Below are 10,127 nucleotides of genomic sequence, written 5' to 3' on the forward strand. Positions count from 1 at the left end.
TCCGAAATGTCACATTATTTGTAGCCGTCAGTGACTTGCTGTTCTCTGCACTGTCACTGGCTCTTGGTTCTAATTATATTATGATTGGATGTGTTTTTTGGACAGCCACTCCGATTGGCTGTGTTTAGGACACTGTCACTGCTCCTGTTTTGATTGGCTGATTGTTCTGTTTCCGTGCAGATTACGCTGGATGTCCTGGCTGATATGGGCCACGAGGAGCTGAAGGAGATTGGGATCAACGCCTACGGTCACCGCCACAAACTCATCAAAGGCATGGAGAGACTCCTGGGAGGACAGCAAGGTCAGAGAGACAGATCTCAGCCAAGATACTGCCAGCTGGATCATATTACATTCATCTCATCCCATATTGATTTCATATTTAAGCACACTCTTATACAGTATAGTGACTTAATTGGCCACATTCACGAGAGTTTAAGGTTATTAAGTAGGACTGTTTAACCTCTTATGAAATAGTACCACACATGCACACTGCTGCTAACCCATACCCAATGTCTCTCAGTACAACCTCCTACTCATAGAACGCCACCTATTGCTCTGTGTTATTATGGTTTCTCATAGTTAGAAAAATGTATTGAAGTGTCACTCCACTATGATGCAATTTATACAAAAGACAGATTTATTTATTTTAAACCACATTGTGGACCACTCAAATTGAGTTGAGACACTAAAGTCAAACATGGTACAGGCGTCATCTATACTACATTACATCATCTATACACATATATGCATAAAACAAAACAAAGTCAAGTGGATAAAAGGACAATTAGGCACTTGTAAAGAAACGTCTCCGTTGGATAAGGCGGCAGGCTTTGCCGCAGGCATTTACATTATTGTTACCTGATAAAATTTCACAGGATAAATGATTTTCATATGTTGTTGTGTTATTTTCCCTCTTCTCCAGGTGCTAACCCGTACCTGACGTTCCACTGTGCCAGTCAGGGTACGGTGCTCATAGACCTGGCCACTGACGATAAGGAGTTCCAGTCTGTAGAGGAGGAGGTATGTACTACTATAGCTATCCTCTACCATGTAACCACTGCTGACGTAGCTCTGATTGGACCAAGGGCTACTTGCTCAGTCAGCAGCACACCGACACAGATCATTTCCTCAATCATATGGACAATAGAAAACAGGCCTTCATTCAATTAGATTCAATCAGTGTTAGAACTGGACAAGGTAGACTTAGCAGAAATAAGGACATTGAACCAAAAGCTCTGTCATGATAACTCTGTTTTACCATCCTTGCAGTTGCAAAGTACGATCCGAGAGCACCAGGACGGGGGCAACGCAGGTGGGGTCTTCAGCAGGTACAACATCCTAAAGGTGAGTCGTAGGCACCTGGAGAGGAGACAACCCCCCCAAATCCCTATTCATCCTCAGTAAACACCTCTCTAATAACTGCTCTTGAGTGGCGCAGTGGTCTAAGGCACTGTATCTCAGTGCTAGAGGCGTCACTACAGACCCTGGTTCGATTCCAGGCTGTATCACAATCCGGCCGTGAGTCCCATAGGGCGGCGCACAATTGGCCCAGCGTCGTCCGGGTTTGGTCGGGGTAGGCCGTCATTGTAAATAAGAATTTGTTCTTAACTGACTTGCCTAGTTAAATAAAGGTTTAAAAAAATAATAATAACACTGTTGTGTGGAAGATATGAGCATGTGGGTAGTTCTGTTGAGTCTGACTGTGTGTGCTCTGTCCATCTGTCTGTCTCCAGATCCAGAAAGTCGTGAATAAGAAGTTGAGGGAGAGGTACTCACACAGACAGAAAGAGATCGCTGATGAAAACCACAACCACCACAACGAGCGCATGCTCTTCCACGGTAGGTTTCACCAGTACCTCTACCATTTACCTATAATTTCTGGTGAAGAGACACAATTCTCTTATAACTTTGTTTCTGAATGAGGGTTGTTTTTTCCCCCTTCCTCTGCCAGGCTCTCCATTCATCAACGCCATCATCCATAAGGGTTTTGACGAGCGGCATGCCTACATCGGGGGCATGTTCGGAGCGGGCATCTATTTCGCAGAGAACTCCTCCAAGAGTAACCAGTACGTGTATGGGATAGGAGGGGGCACTGGTTGCCCCACTCACAAAGACCGCTCCTGCTACATCTGCCACAGGTCAGACTCACTCCAGACAATCCTAAATAATGTGTGTGACGTGTAGTCTGTACTAATCATGTGATGTAATAATCCATGTGATGTGTGTTGTGTATTGCAGCCAGTGGTTTGTACTGTTCTGATGTGTGTGTTATGAATGAACTCAAGTTGTGTGTAATGTTCTGGTGTGTGTTAAATTGTTTATTACAGGTGTGTGTGTGTGTGTTTTGTTCTAATGTGTGTTGGGTTGTTGTGTGTTGCAGGCAGTTGTTGTTCTGCAGGGTGACCCTGGGTAAGTCCTTCCTCCAGTTCAGTGCCATGAAGATGGCCCATGCCCCCCCTGGACACCACTCTGTGATTGGCCGGCCCAGCGTCAATGGACTGGCCTACGCAGAGTACGTCATCTACAGAGGAGAACAGGTCAGTCGAACACACACACCTTACACAAGAGCCACGGTTCCACAGTGCACGTCTGTAGAAAAGCACATACTGTAGATGTGTTGAGACTGTATGGTTGGTGTTTATCATGACAATGACTCCTCTGTCCTCTCCCACTGTATTCCTCAGGCGTACCCAGAGTACCTAATCACGTATCAGATCCTGAAGCCAGAGAGCACACCCTCATCCACAGCCGGAGAAGAACAGAAGTCCTAGTCCAGACTCAACCAGACCAACTCACACCCACCTGTACTGGGAAAGAACCAACCACAGAGACTGTTACCAGAAACACTTCACACATTCTGGGCTGAGACGGGACAAACCACAGCCCCTTAACTCAACTCCACAACAATGGAAAGATTTCTTTCCTCCACTTGTTTTTTTGTTGTTGCATTTCACTATAAATGACCAGTTTCTCACAACCACAACCCATTTATTTCCCCCCCCCTTTTTTTGTATTAATTTCTTTCCTCATCCTTCTTCAGTGTTTACATGAAAATGTTGCCTTCCCGGGGATTCGTCTCTCGAGTCATGTTGTCGCCCCCTAGTGCCCATCTCCTGGTCTCTCGCTCATGGTTGCCCTTGGTGATTGTTGTCACTGGTTACGGCCAAATAGAGAGAACCAAGCGGATAATGGTTAGGTCAGGCATGGGGACTCAAAGCTCATTGGTTAGTGGTTAAGGTTAGAGATGGGGACCCAAAGCTCATTGGTAAGCGGTTAGGCTCAGAGATAAGGAACCATGGCAGTCTGCCTTTACCTGAGTGTTAGCTGCCCTAGTGAAGCCTGGCAGAGGCTCCTCTACCTATCCCTCAGACAGGGATAGAGATCAGGGTGGGTGTAGTAGTTTATATACTAGCCTCACTCCAAGCCCTGTGTCTTCAACAAGCCTGGCAAGGGAAGCTTCAGTATAGAGACCCCGGACCCAGATCATGTGTGACTAAAAAGACAACCAATAACCTCTCCCTTTCCTTTCAAGCACACTAATATTTTAAGCAAAAACTCATAAAAGCATTAGACCTCATTTATCCTATTAGCTCTGTATTATTTTTGTGATATTTCCATAATGGTTTTACGCTATTGTTTTGACTGTTTTTAGAGATGTGTACACTATAATGGGACCATGTCAAAACTGGGTCCTGATGTTTTTTTTTAAGTTGATGATATATAATATTCCTCTCTGGGGCCATTAGGGTTTTCCTCTCCATTCCTGGATTTGATGGAACATCCTCTGAAAGGTATCAGATTGGTAACACAGCAAATGTGATTGGGACTCAAATGGAGTTATGCGAGAAAGTACAGCAAGCTATGACACATGTATTACTATTATAATTACTGTTATTTGTATTTGTATTATTATTATAACATTACTTTGCACAAGAAAACACTGAACATCTGACGTTTCATGACCATTGCCCATCCAGTCAAACTCATCTATTAATGGATTTGCACTTTTTAACAGGAATAATTTTTAAATTATTTGAAAATTAATTGAAAATATCGTTGACAAAAAGATGTCCAGTATTGTACAGTGTGTAGCGGACGATGCCTTTGTATAGCTCACCATGTTGTTTACGGATGAAGAGTGGGCTGTATTAGTACTGTAAATTAAGTGGGGGTTTTTGTGGATCTTTTATGCTTTGGGTTTTTTCTGGGATGAAATTGAGTTTTTAGTTGAGTGAGTTGCTCAATTGTACCCTCTTAAGATTGTACCTGTATGAACTGTTTGCAGCTGTGTTTTCATCTTTTCTTGGTCACTTTTTGCCACATTCGTCCCTCTGCTCTCTGTGCTCTCTCTGAGGCGTAAACAATAACATTTCTTACTTCCTACTGAATGTGTCTACCATCCTCTGGGAAATAGCAGTTTGAAGCGACAGAAGAAATAGTGGCTGATTTGAATGCCACAGTCTGTGAATTGGAAGACAGTGTCTCTGTCTCCTCTCTCACTATCTGGTTCTAGCTGCATCTTGCTAGTGTGGTGCTGCGCTTTCCCAGTTATTTCCACTGCTAGGAGCACTAGTCCTCCATAACTGCCTGTGCTTTGACCTGAATGTTACTACAACCTGGAGTGATTCCCAAATGGCACTCTGTGTCCCAAATGGCACCCTAATCCCTATATAGTACACTACTTTTGACCAGTGCCCTATTGGCATTGGTCAAAGGTAATGCACTATATAGGGAAAAGGGTGCCATTTGAGACGGAACCCTGGTCTCAATCTCCACTCCGCTTTCCTTCATACCAACAGCACCTGGATAGAGCCTCGCTGCCTCTACCTACTTCCTACTACAGTTCTTATCTTATTTTTTAACCGGTTTATTTTGTTTTCCTGGTGCTGAAAGATCCTGCAATGACCCACTCACAGCTGATCTGCAGACTAATGTAGCACTCCTCAGTGTTGTAAAGAAGTCTTAATAAAGTACATAACATCACATCCGACCAATGCCTATTACCTGCTACTTTTCTCACAATTAAGTAGTTCACTGAAGATTGTTTGGTCTGAATGTTAGACTTTGAATGGCTTTTGTTGAAGTTAAATGCACAGAATATGTGTTCCTCTAAAGGAGCAGGGCCTTGTATTGGCTACAGCTTATATCTCTTTCTACCAAACACTACATACTGTACAGGACTTTCATGGAAATGTCTAGAGGAACAATTCACTAGACACCGAAACCGTATTGTCCATGCTATGCATTCCTGTAGAGAGTAATTGATTTCCTGCAAAATGGGGGAGATAAATAGGTGTGAGGACCGAGTTAACCATTACCTCAGCGATCACATGCAGGAAAAGACGGATGTTTAATCAATCCTCTCATTCAGAAGGTCCATTAGAAGTCAGTCGGTCAAACCAAGAAATCTATCCTCCTGTTTGTCACACAGAGCTAAATTGTATTCTCTGCTAGATGATGTGGATGGCCCTAGAGCTTGTATGATGATGTTTGTGCATAGTGTATAGGCCTATACATGTATGGAGGGGATATGCTCACATCTGTAAAGTGGCAATTGATTAATACTTGTAGTCTGACAGAATGGAAAACAATAATGAAATCAATGTATTATAGCCTGTATTTTTGTTATTAAATGGCTAGAGCTGCAGGTTAGTCCCCAATGATGTCATCGTTATAGCCAACAAACTCCTACAATGTGATTTAGAGGCGAAGCTAGAGGCGAAAAAAACCCACTAGATCACCTTTACTCCACACACAGAGACACATACAAAGCTCGTCCTCCATTTGGCAAATCTGACCATAACTCTATCCTCATTATTCCTGCTTAGAAGCAAAAACTAAAACAGGAAGTAGCAATGACGCTCTCAATACGGAAGTGGTCCGATGAAGCAGATGTTAAGCTAGAGGACTGTTTCACTAGCACAGACTGGAATATGTTCCGGGATTCATCTGATGGCATTGAGGAGTTTACCACATCAGTCACCAGCTTCATTAACAAGTGCATCAACGTCGTCGTCCCCACAGTGACCGTACGTACATATCCCAACCAGAGGCCATGGATTACAGGCAACATCCGCACTGAGCAAAAAGCTGGAGCTGCCGCTTTCAAGGAGTAGGACAGTAATCCGGGCGCTTATAAGAAATCCTGCTATGCCCTCCGATGAACCATCAAATGGGCAGAGTGCCAATACAGGACCAAGATCGAATCCAGCTACACCGGCTCTGATGCTCGTCAAATGTGGCAGGGCTTGCAAACTATCATGGATTACAAAAGGAAACCCAGCCGCGAACTGTCCAGTGACGCGAGCCTACCTTCTACATACTTTCAATGCTAGCAACACTAAACCATGCATGAGAGCACCAGCTGTTCCGGACGACTGTGTGATCATGCTCTCCGTGGCCAATGTGAGTAAGACCTTTAAACAAGTTAACATTCACAAGGCTGCAGGGCCAGATGGATTACCAGGACGCATACTCAGAGCATGCACTGACCAGCAGGCTTGTCTTCACTGACATTTTCAACCTCTGCCTGACCCAGTCTGTAATAGCTACATGTTTTCAAGCAGACCACCATAGTCCCTGTGCCCAAGAACACCAAGGTAACCTGTCTAAATCACCCTGTAGCACTCACATCTGTAACCATTAAATGCTTTGAAAGGCTGGTTATGGCTCACATCAACACCATCATCCCAGACAACCTGGACCCACTGATGACGCAATCTCTATTGCACTCCACACTGCCCTTTCCCACCAGAAAAAAGGAACACCTACGTTAGAATGCTGTTCTTTGACTACAGCTCAGCATTCAACACCATAGTGCCCTCCAAGCTCATAACTAAACGAAGGATCCTGGGATTAAACACCTCCCTCTGCAACTGGATCCTGGGCTTCCTGAGGGGCCGCCCCCAGGTGGTGAGGGTAGGCAACAACACATCTGCCACGCTGACCCTCAACACAGGGGCCCCTCGGGTGCGTGCTTAGTCCCCTCCTGTACTCCCTGTTCACCCTACGACTGTGGGGCCGCGCACGACTCCAACATCATCAAGTTTGCAGACGACACAACAGTGGTAGGCCTGATCACTGACAACGATGAGATAGCCTACTGGGAGAGGTCAGAGACCTGGCAGTGTGGTGCCAAGACAACAACCTCTCCCTCAACGTCAGCAAGACAAGGAGCTGATTGTGGATTACAGGAATCAGAATGCCGAGCACGCCCCCATTCACATCGACAGGGCTGTAGTGAAGCAGGTCGAGAGCTTCAAGTTCGGAGTCCACATCACTGAGAATTATCATGGTCCACACACACCAACACATTCGTGAAGAGGGTACGACAACGCCTCTTCCCCCTCAGGAGGCTGAAATGATTCGGTATGGGCCCTCAGATCCTCAGTTATACAGCTGCACCATTGAGAGCATCTTGACTGGCTGCATCACCGCTTGGTATGGCAAAAAAAGCCATATTATAACATGTGTTGTGATAATTGCGTTGTTTGCTCTATAACCTGTTAGTTCATATGCCTTGTGACCGTGATATATAGGCCTAAAAGCCGAGACAATAAGAAGATACAGTGGCAGAATAAATTCAACCACACCTTTGTTTCATCACAAAACCGGAGAGCAACCTGTCTGGTGAAGTCCACAAAGCATATTGCATGTAACACACAGTTATAGTGCATTCGGAAAGTATTCAGACCCCTTCCCTTTTTCCACATTTTGTTACATTACAGCCTTATTCTAAAATTGATTTTTTTTTTATAATCCTCATCAATCTACACACAATACCCCATAATGACAAAGCGAAAACAGGTTTTTAGAAATGTTTGCAAATGTATTAAAAATAAAAAACTGAAATACTCAGACCCTTTGCTATGAAACTCGAACTTGAGCTCACGTATATCCTGTTTCCATTGATCATCCTTGAGATGTTTCTACAACTTGATTGGAGTCCATCTGTGGTAAGTACAATTGATTGGACATGATTTGGAAAGGCACACACCTGTCTATATAAGGTCCCCCAGTTGGCACCTAAAGGACTCTCAGACCATGAGAAACAAGATCCTCTGGTCTGATGAAACCAAGATTGAACTCTTTGGCCTGAATGCCAAGCATCACGTCTGGAGGAAACCTGGCACCATCCCTACGGTGAAGCATGGTGGTGGCAGCATCATGCTGTGGGGATGTTTTTCAGCAGCAGGGACTGGGAGACTAGTCAGGATCGAGGGAAAGATGAACGGAGCAAAGTACAGAGAGATCCTTGATGAAAACCTGCTCCAGAGCGCTCAGGACCTCAGACTGGGGCAAAGGTTCACCTTCCAACAGGACAACGACTCTAAGCACACAGCCAAGACAACGCAGGAGTGGCTTCGGGACTAGTCTCTGAATGTCCTTGAGTGGCCCAGCCAGAGCCCGGACTTGAACCCGAACTAAAATCTCTGGAGAGACCTGAAAATAGCTGTGGAGCGACGCTCCCCATCCAACCTGACAGAGCTTTAGACGATCTGCAGAGAAGAATGGGAGAAACTCCCCAAATACAGGTGTGCCAAGCTTGTAGCATCATAAAGAAGACTCGAGGCTGTAATCGCTTCCAAAGGTGCTTCAACAAAATACTGAGTAAAGGGTCTGAATACTTATGTAAATGTGATATTTCCGTTTTTTTTATTTTATACATTTCTAAAAACCTGTTTTTGCTTTGTCATTATGGTATATTGTGTGTAGATTGATGAGGGGGAAAAAACTATTTTAGAATAAGTCTGTAACGTAACAACGTGGAAAAAGTCAAGGGGTCTTAATAAATTCTGAATGCACTGTTTATGACCTACAACGTGGTCAAGAAATGTTAACGTTTCTGACATTTTCAGACCACTAAATAACTATTGATTTAGAACCACGGAGAGTTACCGCAAGTCGCAAAGAAAACAGGAGCTGCTTCCACTATTCGAGCACCACTTCAACTTCAACATTTCAACATCAAATCCCCTATGTTAGTCTTATAAAGTGACAACTGAAAGATACAAAAAACTATTTAGTCCAATCAACGTAAGCTAAATATAATGTGGCTGTCCATGGTTCTGATTTCGCTCTCTGTGTGTGTGTGTATGTTTGTGTGTGTGTGTGCGCGTTCGTGCAAGTAGAAAAACATGTTGACTCACCCTACTTGTAGAGAAACACCAATGCCATCCTCCTCTCTTTCATGTTGATGAAAGCGTCTATCACTCTGTCATACAGTACACACTTTTATTTTTTGTTGTTGTAGGTTTCCTGGCTAAAATACTTGCTCGCTAGCCTAACATCCTTTCATGGGCAACGATGAGCCAGCAAGTTAACATTAGCATACTACATATAGCTACATATTGAACTTCCATCCTCTCAGGCCAGGGACACAATGTATGAATTAATGGTTGGATCAGAATCGCAGTTATAATCATTGGCCAGTATGGAGAATTAAGTAAAACCACAAGTCCAGATCCCTATCTCCATCCATGGCTAATTTAGGAAAAGGCCAATTTTAAGCTAGCTAGCTAGCCACCAGAGGACAACAACACAACAGAGATACAACAATTCAAGTTGTTTATGGCAATTATGTATGCTCTACATGCGATTTGATCGTAGTGAAGCCAAATCCAAACTGGCTTTCCTTTACCGTTTTTTTTAGTGCGCCAGGACCATTCACAGTTGAGCTCGCTCAGTTTAGCTCAACTCTGATTGGCTTTTTTTTAATCAAGGGAGGCCAATGCTCGCTGGTTTCCCTTGCATTCAATGCTACGGGCGGCAACAATGTCATACTCTTTTGGACCAGACAACGTCAGATAGATGGCCTACACATACAGCGACACAGTGGCGCTGTTTCGGTCGCAGGGATGCTTTCTCCGGTGAGATCTATTCAGCTTCTTGCGAATTGAAGGAAAAGTATGAAACAGACAGGCGAAATATAAATTATTGAATATGTTTAATATGGCTTCCCTTGGCATCCATGAATACACGCCACTGGTACGGATGCACCAAGTCTGGAACATGCAGGACCCTGAACAGCTTCATCCCTGAACAGCTTCTATCCCCAAGCCACAAGACTACTAAATTATTAGTCTATTCAAATAGCTACCCCTACTATCTGCATTTACCCTTTTTTG

At 44.1% G+C, this 10,127-nt stretch overlaps 1 protein-coding gene across 1 annotated transcript in view; it reads left to right on the forward strand.

Moving 5' to 3' along the window:
• LOC311128223 (poly [ADP-ribose] polymerase tankyrase-1-like) overlaps positions 1-4,990 on the forward strand; it is a gene marked incomplete at its 5' end in the record, with an annotated part of 118,348 nt that extends 113,358 nt beyond the window's left edge. Inside the window, 7 exons of the mRNA XM_084160257.1 lie at positions 181-301; positions 923-1,020; positions 1,270-1,344; positions 1,734-1,839; positions 1,952-2,138; positions 2,381-2,537; positions 2,685-4,990. Of these exons, the coding sequence (XP_084016383.1) occupies positions 181-301; positions 923-1,020; positions 1,270-1,344; positions 1,734-1,839; positions 1,952-2,138; positions 2,381-2,537; positions 2,685-2,771 (831 nt within the window). The 3' untranslated portion in view covers positions 2,772-4,990. The remainder of the gene's footprint in view (positions 1-180; positions 302-922; positions 1,021-1,269; positions 1,345-1,733; positions 1,840-1,951; positions 2,139-2,380; positions 2,538-2,684) is intronic.
• Between the last annotated feature and the right edge of the window lie 5,137 nt (positions 4,991-10,127).

Source organism: Coregonus lavaretus (assembly GCF_964263955.1).
Source record: "Coregonus lavaretus genome assembly, chromosome: 4".
Classification (NCBI taxonomy): domain Eukaryota; kingdom Metazoa; phylum Chordata; class Actinopteri; order Salmoniformes; family Salmonidae; genus Coregonus; species Coregonus lavaretus.